The following is a 14,086-nucleotide window of genomic DNA, read 5'->3' as shown; positions in this document are numbered from 1 at the left end:
TGCAAGTTTTGACTTAATCGACGTAAAATTTTATTCAAAGCAAAAATAGTTATTTAATTGAATTCGTCGAAATCGTACTTTTAATGCTACAAGCACTTCTTTCGGTGCCCTTAACAACTAAAATCCATTACATAACTCGGAATAAAACGAAAAAAAAAACGAATACAAAAGAAAATTCTACTTTGCTTTAGGATTTAATTGATAAATGTTACTTATATAATATTTTAATGTGCAGACTCCCACTATGCCAGAAAATCGGTAGGTTGCATATCGGTAGTCTACCTTCTATGTGCATATCTATATTTCCTATTCGTAGAAAACTTATTGTTCGCCAATGTTATTCGAATAACTGAATGCATTGAAATTTGATAAATGCCGTAAGCGCTCTTCAGAATTTCGATTTTGGGTGATGCAGCGTATGAAAAAATGGTAAATGAAAAATAAATTTGAGAGAAACTTGATAGCAGAATACTGCGAATGGGAGTGATTGTGAATTTTCAGAGAATTTAATACATTGATTTTTAATCGGCCTCGATGAAGAACATTCTCATGAAAAGATAATTCATGTTTCTAGGAATCGAACAATTAAATTAGATATTTACCAGCCAAAATTCTCTACAGTTTTATCCATCTGATAACTAATTTCTAGTCAGCAAAAATAGTAGATTGTTAGAACATTTTTATTCGGACTAGTGTAAAGCGATAATTTCTCTAGTCGCTCAACCTGTTGAGTATACTCAAGTGCAGGCAATTGGCCAATGAACTTCAAGCATGAGTGGTACTTTAAATAGAGTACTGAAACTGGACAGAGTATCGAACAATTCTTGCCACTGTAATTAGACTGCATACGTAGAAATATATTAGAAAAGTACTCTATTTGGCAGTTTTCACTACGATAACTCATGCATGTAGTGCATTGATTTGGCTCATTTTGTCGATTTTCTAGTTCAATTCCAATTAAAATATTGACCAAGAAAAATTCATTTACTTTTTATGTCGCAGTCACCTCAATCACTGTCTGAACTGATTTTAACATATTACAAAATTTACAAATACCAAGACTAGCTACATTTTCATTTACCGCCGTCAAATACTGAAAACGACAAAGTAAGACTATAAAACGACAAATCAAGAAAGGAAATTCGAATGATAAATTAACCTACGCGAATATTGTCACAGCTTTCAAAGGTAAACCCAGTAGCTTGCTAATGCATTTACAACTCAAAACTTTTATTTATGAAGTTTTTGTCGCGCGGATTCGTATTAAATTCGGAACGAAAGCTCCATAAAATAATAATCGTAAAAGTTCAAGCCACGGCATATCAATAAACAGAGCGTGATGTTCAAATATTGTTTGTTTTATAGGTTTGAAAGGCTGAACAGGCATTAATCTACAGCGGTATGGCGGGGACGAGACACAGCGAGCTATAATAATAATCGTAAAACATTTCCCTATTCCATTTTTATGTTTGAATTAATGAACAAGAATGTTAGTCCAACAAAATCGAATTAATTTTAGGCCTAGACGACGTGAATGTATGTGAAGAATGTGAAGTATATGCAAAGCCCTAGGATTTATATGTCTGAATACGTTGGAAAATGAATCTATGTAGACGTATAAGACAAATAAATCAAACGATCTACTATCAACAACACATTATAGGTACTAAGGGGAAATTATAATAATTTCCTTTATACGGTTCGTTATTTGTAATCAGGGGGACGATCGTTGCTGTCTCTTTCTAATAAATTGTGTGTTACCCTGTCGTACGTATATCATCTGCTTCATTCCAACGAATGAGGGAAAAGTTGAGCAAATTTTCCGTAGACCGTTTATCAGTCAGTATTGTGCGAACGTCGGTAGAAACGCAAGTGGAACATGCAACAATTTGTATGAAAAACGCACCATAGCGTGGTTCCTTCGTAGTGTGTTGTATATAGAAAAATACAATTTTTGGGTCTTTTTTTTGTGTGTGACTAGTGTAGAATATAGATTTGAAGCCGTTGATCATTGGCTTTGTGTAACCGAATACAGGAAAATAAATTAGCTTCTTCTTTCGACAAATTTTCTTCTTTTTTTTCTTTTGTTTTTCTTTAGTTTTTTTTATATAAAATAACAAAGTGAGATAAAGTCTGTGATATCTTCGCATGAAATACGGGAAGATGTTTTTTATTCGGACATAAAATTTATCGAAAACAATTTAATATGTAAATGCATACCGTTCGCGATACTAAATAATTGTGCTGGCAAAAATTTGGATACAGTGCTATTGGAATATTATGGAAATTGAACGGGAAAATTAAAATCAAAATAAATAACAATAGAAAATTTGGAACAATTTTTTTGTGTGTGTCGTGCTACTGAAAAAAGATAAAAGAAATAAATTCTTTGTGTTCAATTGAGTGGAAAAATATATAAAAAAATTCTCGTCAAATATTTCAACAAAAAGAATTTTTCCGAGAATTTCGGGGAATAATAAAAATATGAGAAATCAGTTAGTATTTGAATGGAAATTTTTTATAAAAAATGTTTGTCAAATCATTCAGTGCATAACAACGAAACAAATCAGATATTAATTTTCATACTCAATAAATTCATCTCTTTCCCGGAAAAGTACATCGAAACCTGAATATTCTAGAGTCTCGAATATGTATACTACAATATACCTAACGCCCTCCTTTTTCCTGCTGAAACCAAATTTATGAAGACAATTTTTCAACACTTCAAGAAATAAAGATTTTTTCAAAGAAAAATAATTTATTTGAAAATTGTTCCGAGCCTTTTTGAGGCAGTTAACAAATGGCGGTCCAGTCTTTTTTCTTTTTTACCGAAAACCCTCATTAAATTTGGTTCATTTCCTATTCCACAACATTTTCTTTTTCTATCAGTTCTTTTCCTTTGCCATATAACATTTGCATACTTTAGATAGATAGATAGAATAAGTGGGTGGCTTTTACGCCTGCACCTAAGCCTCAGATGGGCCTGTTGTGCGTACCCACGGTCGTTTATATTCTTTTAGTCTTGTTTAGAAATTTGAGGATGTTTGATGGAGCGATACTCCATATCGAGGTGTACTTGGTTACGTATGAACCTAGATACTGTGATCGAGCCATAATGTATGCTGGGCATTCGCAAAGAAAGTGTTCTGTGCTTTCGATTTCACCACACTTTTCGCAGTGTGGATCGTCTGCCACCCCAATTGTGTGGAGATGTTTCTTTAGAGAATTGTGACCTGTAAGTATGCCGGCAAGTCTTCTGAGGTTATTCCGATCGAGTGACAGGCAGTATTTCGAATTTTTGTTGTTTATTCTGATCGATATTTTTGCCTGTCTGGCAAAGTCTAGGGTATTCCAATAATTATTGAATTCTTTGGTTTTACTGTTCAGAATGAGCCGATTAAGTGTTGAGAATGATAAGGCCATTGCTGGCTCAGGTCCTATGAAAGGTGTACTAGAAGCTAATCTTGCTAGTTCATCTGCTTTTTCGTTACCAGCGACATTCGTGTGCCCTGGAACCCAAATAAGTGACACTTGGTGTTTTCCAGATAGTTCTTCTAGAGTATCGCGACATTCAAGGACTATTGAAGATGAAAATTTAAAGCCGCTAATCGCTTTAATTGCACCTTGACTGTCTGAGCAAATATTTATGGGTGAGACATTAGCTTCGTGGTTATTAATTATTTCTCTGCAGCATTCCATGATTCCAGTAATTTCTGTAGTGAATACTGTTAAAAAATTTCCTAGTGACACGGATATTTCTTTAGCTATGCTAGGGCAAAATATTCCCGACCCGGTTAGATCGTCCTTTTTTGATCCATCAGTGAACCACGAGAAGTGATTGTGTGCAATTGCATTCGGGGTATCCCAGAAACTACGATCCGGTATATTTACTTTAAATGATTTTTCGAATCTGTAAGTTGGGATGATTAAGTCGCAGGGCATATTGACTTCAGGTATTTGTTGGGACATGGCTGACCACAACTTAGTGTGCCCGAAATTGGCATCATTGATCAAGAGTTCAGACTGTTTGAACCTTAAAAGGGACGACTTGGCAAGAGACTTGATGTGAATATGTAGCGGTTCTATGTTCAATAGTGCTTCGAGTGCTGCTGTTGGGGTAGTTTTCATGGCGGAAGTGATTCCAATTAATGCTAATCTTTGTAATTTACTCAGTTGGGTTTGAACAGATTTCACTTCGCATCTGGGCCACCAGACTACTGCTCCATAACATAGTCTTGGTCTTACTATGGCTGTGTAAATCCAATGGAGTACTTTGGGGCTAATCCCCCAGTCATTGCCAAATAATCTGCGACATTGCCATAGGGATGCTACCGCTTTTTTAATGACGTATTCTGAATGGATGATCCAGTATAGTTTTGAGTCTAATATGACGCCCAAAAATTTTACAAATTCGGAAAAATCGATTTCCTTGCCAAAAAATTTGGGTTTTTTGAGTCCTGTAACCTTCCTTTTACGAGTGAATAATATCAGTCTCGTTTTATCTGGGTTCGCTGATTGCTCCCTACTATGACACCAGGATTCAACTAGTTTTAGTGCTGATTGCATCAAGTTTGACAGGGTCGAGATGCAGATTCCTACTAGGAGAATTGCGAGGTCATCGGCAAAGCTTTGAGAGTAAAAGCCAGCATTATTAAGTAAAGATAGTAAGCTGTCTTTAACCAAACAGTATAGTAAAGGCGGTAGAATACCCCCTTGAGGACAGCCTTTGCTTACGAAAACGCTTACTTTGGCAGTATTAAGGTAGGAGGATACAATTCGATCCCTAAGCATTTTAATAATCCATACAGTTACAGTAAGGTTGATTCCATGTGCGATACATGCTTTCCTTATTGCAGCAAATATCATATTATTAAATGCTCCGTCTATGTCAATAAAGCAACCAAGAGCAAACTCATCTTGGTTAAATGCTTTTTCTATTCTATGCACTAGGTGATGCAGAGCGGTTTCGGATGATCTTCTTGGCTGATAAGCAAACTGACGACTGTGTATGCAAAACTCTTTAAGTATTCCATCTCTCAAGTAGCGATCTATCAATTTCTCCAATGTCTTTAACAAGAAAGAAGTAAGACTGATCGGCCGGAATGCTTTCGCTGCAGTGTAAGTTTGTTGCCCCAATTTGGGTATAAATACAACGCGCACTCCTCTCCAACATTTGGGAATATGTTGGTAACGAATACTGGCAATATAGATTTCTTTCAGGTGATCGTTCATCGAATCAGAACCATATTGCAATAGGGCGGGGAAGATTTCATCTTCTCCTGCTGACTTAAAAGGAGAGAATGTAGATATTGCCCACGTTATTTTTTCCTTGGATACTATGGATTCGGCTATTGCCATATTATCGTCATCTGTGGACGGATTCAATAATAACGAATCATGATTGATTAGAGTCGGGGCTGTAGTACTACCAGGAAAATGTACTTCTAGCAGATGTTGAAGGGTGGCTTCTGTAGAATCCGTAAATTCTCCCGAGGGAAGCTTTAATGATCCTAAAGGATTAGTTGAGTTTTTCGATAAAGACTTAAATAGCCGGGAGGCTCCTGAGTGTGAGTTAACGGTATTACAAAATTGTTGAAATTTGATCCTTTTACTCTTGCGTAAGAATTTGTTATACATACTTTGCGCAGCTCTTCTAGCGGCAACCTTATCGGGCGATTTCCCTTTGGCTTCATTAAAAGCCTTCCTTACAGTCGTTCTAAAGTTTTTCACGTCGGATGTAAAGAATGGTGCTGACCTGCCATCTTTGTACGTCTTCAGTGGACACGACTCATGGTAACTATTTATGATAGCATTTAAAAGTTCATCGGCTCTGCTGTCTAGATTCGTAATTGATTCGATTCGCCCAGTTACAGGCAGTATTGCCTTTGACAAGTTTCTCTGGAATGAGTTCCAATCTGTATTTGCTGGATTTCTAAATTTCAGCGTGTCTATTTTGTCGGTGTCAATAGCAAATCTGATGCACCTATGGTCAGATGTCAAGATGTCATCGGTCACTCTCCAGTCTTTAATAAGATTGGCTACATGTAGCGATGCTAGAGTTATATCTAGTACCTCGTCTCGAATACTATTTCTAAAGGTGGGTTCATTTCCTTTGTTTAGGATTACAAGGTCAGAGCTCAGAATAAATTCGAGCAATGAATCGCCTTTCGGATTACAATCTGAGCTGCCCCAGACTGTGTGATGCGAATTCGCATCGGAACCTAATATCAGAGGAAGATTGTTATTCTTGCAATACGCCACTAACTGAGTAACCTCAGCACTGGGGGGAAGAATGTTCGCTTCCGAGGGAGTATAGCATGATGCTATCACGATTGTATTTGCAACTTTGTTCAATTTAACCTTCAGTGAAATTACTGCTAAGTCCCCCGTACAGAATTGTGTTAACGGGAAGATGTCGCAGTTCTTAGATGCTAAAATACACGCTCTTAATTTATTGCTGCCTTTGTATGAGATGATTTGATATTTCGTTTTGTCTATTAATTTAATCTCATTCCTGAGAATATAAGGCTCTTGGATCATGCCGATAAATCGTTGTGATTCGAATCTCAGATAATTAATTTCTATGCTGGCTGCTTTGCAGTGTTCCATGTTTCCTTGGAAAAATTCTAATCTATTTTTCTTCATCTTGGAAACAGTTTACGTTAAGTGGCTCTAGGCGTTGTGTATAACATCCTACTGGGAGTGTGGCTACTGAGTACGATAATCGCCTTGATGGTAAAAACAAGAGTTGATTTGTATGCTGGGAAATAAATTTTTCATTTTTATTCAATTTATGGGAATGGATTTTACAAATTAGTGATCGCTGCTGCTTCATTCACTTTTTCGGGAACATTTTTATCCGGCTGCTGCCGGCGTACGGTTTGAAATCGACTTCCTTAAGTGCTGGAAGTGAATTTTCATCGACGTTGACGATCCACGTTTGCTTATTCTTTTCGACTTTGGACCGAAAAACGCATCTCCAATTGGAGGTATCCAGATTGACATTTTGCGCTGCCATGAGAGTGAAAATATCGGGTGGCTCGAGCGATGGCATCGACACGATCATTGTGTACTTGAACAGAGTTGGTGGGGCCCCTTGATTGATTGACTTAATTTTCGCGTTTCCCCATGGAATAATACCTGGGATTATCGAAGTGAGCCAATCCCGAGTTGTGGCATTTGAACAGATGTAGCGAAATTTTCCCCGGTCGAGGAAGCTATCCTCAAAGTTGATTTTGCTGATGTCTTTCGCTCGAGTGATTTCTTTTAGCACGGCGGTGTATATGCTGGTGCCTTGCGTCTCACTGAAGAACTCAATTGCTGCATCGTCCGAAACAATGTCGACGATGTGGAAGTCATTTTTAACCACTTCGGAAACAAGCGGCGGCATTGTGACTGATGGTTTCAATTTTTTCGGAGTAGACGACGACGATTTTTCTGTTGTATCTTCCGAGAATACCATGGAACGGTGGTTACGCTTAGAGGAATTCGTTACCTCCAAATTGTTGAGGTTTGCTGATATACCGCTCAACGACGATTCGCTAATGGTTCGGTATATACGATTCGGTCCAAACACTATTGTTGTATTTAATTCGTTGTCCTCGTTGTCCGATTGTAGGAGTCGATTTTCACTTCTAGGGCTTATTACATCCTTTGACATGTTCGGTGTTTGCGATCTGTTATTATTAAGAGGGAATGAATTTGGTTTTAGTGAGATTGAAAAGTATTTTGAGGTTAGTTGAGGGAGTCTTAGTGTTACGATGGGTTTTGTTTCATTTATTACCTTTAATTTTGAATAGCGATGGTTCAACTTGTTTGCTGGTTTTGTTGTAACTAAATAATTCGAATTACGCTTGCCATTAACCGAAAGCTTTTTCCTTATTTGAGCTAAAACTTTTGAATTAATTTGCCACCATGTGGCTGAATGCGACTCAATGATGGAGTTTGATTTAATGTGGGAGAATCGGTGTGTTGGTAATGAAAGAGATCGAGTAGTTGTATATTCTCGAGTGGTGTCATGTTTGGTTCGCGGTGTGTGTGAGAAGGGGTTTACAATGCTTGTTGGAGTTAACTTACATCTGGCAATATCACTCGTCATATCGATGATTTTAAGCATATTAAGTGATTGTTTCGTATCAGTGTTGAACCTTGCATACTTTTGCATACTTTACTTAGAGCGATTAATTTTGGCTGAACATTTTCCCACATTTTACCAAATTTTCTTAAGTTTTCACACGTTTTTTTTTAATTTTCCCAAAACTAATTTTTGAATATCTTAAGGAAAATATTAGGAAAATCTGGAAAAATGTTTTCACAAAAAATAGTCCCTGTTAGTTACAAAACCAAAGTCACCAGCAACACTTTCTCTGGATTTTCCCTTTTGACTCCATGTGGAACTTTTATCGCATTTCCCTCTTTCTATTAAGTGAAACTCATTTCCAGTTAACGTGAAAAGATTATTTCGAAGTAATTTGTCATTGAAGTGACTCGTAATTAATTTTACTGGGTTCATGTTAAGGTAAACTTAAAATAAATTTATTCTGAATAACATGCCTTGCCTGGGATCATGTCAAAAGAACTGATTTATAATCAGGTAAATGGCAATCGACAATGACAATTTCGGTAAAGTTAGTGAATAGGAAATCGCAAACTTTCGTTGCATATTTGTTAAGTTCTGTAGAATGATTTGATTATAGCAGAAGACTTTCTCAATGATTTGATTGCTAATATAGTTAAAAAATGTCTCGCCAAAAATATGTCACTAAGATCGATGTGTCTTTTAGCCCCGTTATGAGGCTTACGATGTTTTTTTTTCGCTTGAAACTAATAAAAAAAAACCTTTATTGACAACGTCAAACTTAAAAAAGATAGTTAAAACAGAGAAAAATCAACAAAATATCATTTTCTTATAATTCACTAATGCGACACGTCTCCTTTCTCCATTTAACTATTCAATTTGTAGGCTCGGTCATTCACTATGTCTATGTCTAAGTCTTCTTTGAAGAACTATGAAAAAGCAAAATGTTTTCTTTGTGAATGTTTTCGCTACTTTTGATAATCCTACCAAACCATCTTTTTCCCCTTGTAAGCATCATTGCATCCGCCCAGCAGCTGTTTACATGATATTTGCATTCACTGTTAAGAAGTTAAAGTTCTTTGATCAGATTTAAATCTTCATAAGAAAAAAAAGAGTCGGTTCTCCTTGTTCAACATATGCCATAAAAATATTGCAAAGAATATCCTCAATAGACGTGCAAACATTCGAGTTTAATATATATAACTCAGACGTGCGGTGCGGTATATAACCAAGTATTTTCTATGAAAATTGTTGTGCAAACAAACAGCTACGGAATGATAAAAGCTTTTGTTATAATTTCATGGCTGTACTAATGATGCAGATAAAAGCACATTTGTCGTGTTTTTATATTAAAAAAAAACACTCATCACCAGAAATATAATCCAGCCAGCGGCTAATGCACTTATTTTCCTCCAAAATGCAAATAACATTTTGTGACAATAGAAAGCAAACTGAAATCTACTTCATATAACTTCATTTTCAACCAGTTGATTTAATTGGTACGTGTCCATTCACAGGGTTCTAATGAAGGATCTGCAAAACTTTACTACTGCGTTTTTGTGTTATACAAAGGAGGAAGCCGAAAAATTTCGGAATTTCATTGGACTATTTTCGAGTGAGACCGGGGGAGGAAAAAATGCAATAAAACAATTTGACGTCATTTATGTACGGCCCCCAGAACGTGGATTTATTTTTCTGAGTGGTTCCGATGAATTTGTTGAATATTCTGTCCTGAATGGCGCAAGGATTATATAACAAAACAAATGAAAGAACCGTTTTTCATTCACGTAAACAACATGAATGCTTTTTACCATTAGCAAAAACCATATTTCGTGATTGGAATACGAGATTGTCTGACCAAATTACGAGAACAATTCTCGTCTTTGAAGAATCTTTGGCCCGTGGCATGAAAAAAAGAAGTTCCAAACAATGGCATAATCTACTATAAGCCGTTAAATATAATGATCATATACCTCACGTTGCCGAGAAATATGTAACTGAAGTACTACACTGAAACACACTCACTCCGCTTTGTTACCATTTCATTCATTTTTTTTCCCTTTTGTTAATCATAAAACGCTTTTTACATTTCACTCCGAACCATTAAAAAGTTAAAAAAAAATATTTAACTTTCAACGAAAATTTTTTGAAATTTTCGGATCAACATTTCGAACGTTCTCAGCACTTTTCACCATCATCACAACGGACCATTATGAAAGCATTTGACAGCAGTTGATATACACATTTCTTGTACGTTGTGGAATAAGATTTGCATAAAGGTTTGTCTGAGCCGGAAAAAAAGCCAAATGAATTTAATTATTGTTTGCGTTTATGGATGTTTATAAAAACATTTTGCATGATTTATGTAATTTCCTGTGTCGTTCTGTTTATCCCTCTTCTCAATTTGAGTATAAATGCACTTAAATTTTAACATCATTTTTTCAGCCAGGTATATTCGAATTAGTCTTCGACAATATCAACATCAAAGACTGAAGAAAAAAAAACCGAATTGGCATAACAATTTTAAAAGAAAGAAGATAGGGATGATCCAAGTTTTCTTGTTGGCACTCCGTTCTTCCGCATCCTCAGCTCTTATTGCCTTTCAGAAACAGCTAGTCGGGTGTTATTCGGGTGTTATCGACAATGATAACGAAAATATGTCGTTTATACTGTTCTTCCACGTAGTAAAATTAAATTTTAAACAATTGAAGTAAAAGATTCCGTATAAAACACTATGCGTAAGACTTTAAACAAAGGAAGTAGCAGATTTCACGAATATCGTTTTCCGTGAATGCTTAACAACAAACAAGAAATAAAGAAAATTGATTTTTTCTCACATTTCGCAACTTCTTGTATTCCGATACAGAGAAATGATTTTTATTTCAGTTGAAACCTTGTGAAGTCAGAGAAAATTGTTTTCGTGATTTCAAATAAAAATTCATTGTATTCCATGGCAAAAATCTACAGAAAATTTCCTTCGTGCTTCTACTCCACTGTATCATTTCGACTTCGTTTTCTGTTTCACCAACAACCAAAATTCTGCGGAAAAACATCCCTGGAACGAGGCTTACGGTTTCCAGAGCTGTTTCCATCAGCAAACATTGACTTCCATTCAAGGGAGAATGAGGTTCGTTTCATCAACGAAATTGTTGTTAAATTACGAGCGGTTATACAATTTTAAATTGAATTATTTTGGACTGTCCTTCATTTGCTTTTGACTTTCGATTTTAATTACAAACGTCCATTAAAATATGTAATGTACTAATGTACTAGCGTTGGTTTTAACCCTTTTTTATAGGTCATGTTTATATTCCAACTAAATTTGTTTTTCTTTTCGATGTATTTTATAGATTTTTTGTCATGTCTGTTCGTAATTTTTTAATATAGCAAACTAATGTGGTACACAAATCATAATATCTATCTACACTAAATTCATTAAATAATGACCAGTGAAAGCAAACATTATTCATTTCAAAAAAAAAAAAAAGAAGAAAGAGTGGTGCTCTAATCGCTCTTTTTGTGTCATTAAAACAGTTAAAGGGGTAAGTGAGTAAATAATGAAATACCACGAAAATCACTTTGAACGAACTCATATTTCATGCATCATAAATATGGTTTTTCAATTTACTATAGATTGACATTATCGACTGAAATCAAATATAATTTACACATCTAGCACAGTTGTGCAATGGATTTTAATATGTATTTTGCAACCCTAGGGTTGTAATGGATTTCTTAGTTCGACGTGTGTAAAGTTGTGTACATAGCTCGAAACAAGCATACAAATTCTCTTCACTTCGGCCTCGCCTCGAATCAACAAAATTCACAGAAAATCGCTAATAGCTAATAATCTCGGTCCTTTGTCAAATACCCAACTTTAATCATTGAAGTTCAATGTCTACTAGGTCTCCGAAGGTATTTTTTATCAAAATTTGTAATCTTTTCCTCTTATTATCCTTAATTTCTTCGACATTTCCGTCCATTTCAATAATGTAATCAGATACAAGCTATTAGCACAACAGTGTTTGTTATACGACTCGATAAATACATACCTTCTGTTGGACTCAATCAATGTAATTACAAAAGTTGTCAAACGAACTGAAATGTAAACATACTTAGTCGTAATCACCGTGTAATTTACACCAGAAGCCCATATCCACCATCCACTATTTACATTTCATTTTATTAGGCGGAGCACAAAGAAAAATTATTGAAAATGCAATAAGATTTGTGTCGAGCGTTCAATGATTTAAAAGTTTCGTTCCTTGATTTAATTGCTCGTAAATTAGACAATTATCATCAGCTTTCAGAATGGTTGTTAACGTGAACTTAGCGAAAATAAAAGACACAAAAAGCTGTTCCAAATGCAAAGCGGATTAAGTACTTACTAACAATTCCACCTCGTGATAAATTGACTTTTATATAGCGGTAAAATTGTGTGAACGTTTTTCCCTTCAACGAATTCCACAAGTTCTATAGACATTATGCTTAAGTTTGATTACATTTGATGCACTAAAGTTCGATCTTCCATCCATCCATGTTCTCCACGTTTTCTGTGTGTGACATTAGCGTGGACCGAATTGAACCAAAAATAAGAATTTTTACTGCTACCATTCGAAAAATCTATTCATAGAATGGAATAACTCATCCCACTCACCTAAATCTAGTACTTCGAGGCTTCGAGGCCAGTACATTTTCTGTTGGTAACATTTGTGAAGAAACCGAGAAGCTATAAATGAGTAAAAAGATCAAAACAAAACACTTTCGTAACAAAAGTGCAAGGTTTTCTTTCAGAAAAGCTCGGCAAAAGCATCATCGAAAGTCTCCTGTCGCGTAGAAAATTGTTTTGCAAATATTGGTATCCGGTGATTGCTCAAATTACTTTCTCAGAATATCCTAATTAGATTGTTAAAAAATATATCCGTCCCACCCTAAATACGTACATTAATCACTGTAGCTTACAAATTGTAGAACATTTACATCCATTACACCCCTAAATATCCTCATTTATAAGATGAGACTGTGTATAACAACGTCAATTTTCGAAAACATGTTACATACAGAATCAACAGGTCGTTTGATTTTTTCTGTTTTTTTTTTCTTCGTTTTCTACAACATAGACGACATGATATTGATATTGTGATACAGATAATCATAGTAAAATGTTGTACGACATGTATATGTATACCGAAGCAAAACATAGAATCACAGCAATGTATACAATGTAGGCTCAGACCACCTACACCCCACACCCATCCAAATATTTTTGATAAAGGTTGGATTGGATAGACCTGTGAACTCGGAATGGATTTTTTCTGCAAAATATACGAATCTACCTGCGTAGAAAATTGGCCCATTAATTACTATTGCGAATCGGAAGAATGTCGGGAATTTGGTTGTAACTGAACGGCTTTCGATCAGAATAGTTATTTGTTCACACAACATTTTTCATAACACGAATTTCGAAGTTTTAGCAGACCTTGTTGCAAACCGTGGTCTTATGAGTTCAGGTCCTGGAAATGAGACAACATCGCAATGTAAACATTGTAAACCTGGCCTTAAGGCCACAATGTTTACATTGCGATGTAAACAACCTTAACCTGGCCTTAAATATTCAATGACATTTATCCAAATTCAATTTCATTCAATTTGTAATCTATCATGGACCTACGTTAGTGAAGGGCCGTGACGCAAGTCCGTTTAAACTGAAAAATTTGACAAACAAATTTTTTCCGTAGGACTGAAAAAAGTTTGCGTCACAAGTGGCAGATGTTGAGGAAGGAAAATTTTTAAAATTGTGAAATATATTCCTTTAAAGAATGGAATTCAACCGGAAGAAAGCACTGCCACTTTTTGACGCAAACTTTTTTATCATAATTTTCTTTCTAAAATATTTCTGGTAAGATTTTCGTTGACAAAACTTTCGTGTACTTTCCTCATCAGCTGCCATTTGTGACGCATACCTTTCTGCGTGTCGAATCTGTAAGCGTCACCTACACCGATATCAGT

At 35.6% G+C, this 14,086-nt stretch overlaps 1 protein-coding gene across 1 annotated transcript; it reads right to left on the bottom strand.

Moving 5' to 3' along the window:
• Positions 1 to 6,748: 6,748 nt before the first annotated feature.
• LOC119074778 lies at positions 6,749 to 8,135 on the bottom strand. Its single transcript, XM_037181054.1, has 2 exons — positions 7,784 to 8,135; positions 6,749 to 7,676 (listed from the first exon to the last, which is right to left on the bottom strand). The coding sequence occupies exon 2, from the start codon at positions 7,658 to 7,660 to the stop codon at positions 6,836 to 6,838; it is 825 nt and encodes a 274-aa protein (XP_037036949.1). The 5' UTR covers positions 7,661 to 7,676; positions 7,784 to 8,135; the 3' UTR covers positions 6,749 to 6,835.
• Between the last annotated feature and the right edge of the window lie 5,951 nt (positions 8,136 to 14,086).

Source organism: Bradysia coprophila, unplaced genomic scaffold (assembly GCF_014529535.1).
Source record: "Bradysia coprophila strain Holo2 unplaced genomic scaffold, BU_Bcop_v1 contig_151, whole genome shotgun sequence".
NCBI lineage: Eukaryota > Metazoa > Arthropoda > Insecta > Diptera > Sciaridae > Bradysia > Bradysia coprophila.
This window is presented reverse-complemented; position numbering and strand designations above follow the sequence as displayed.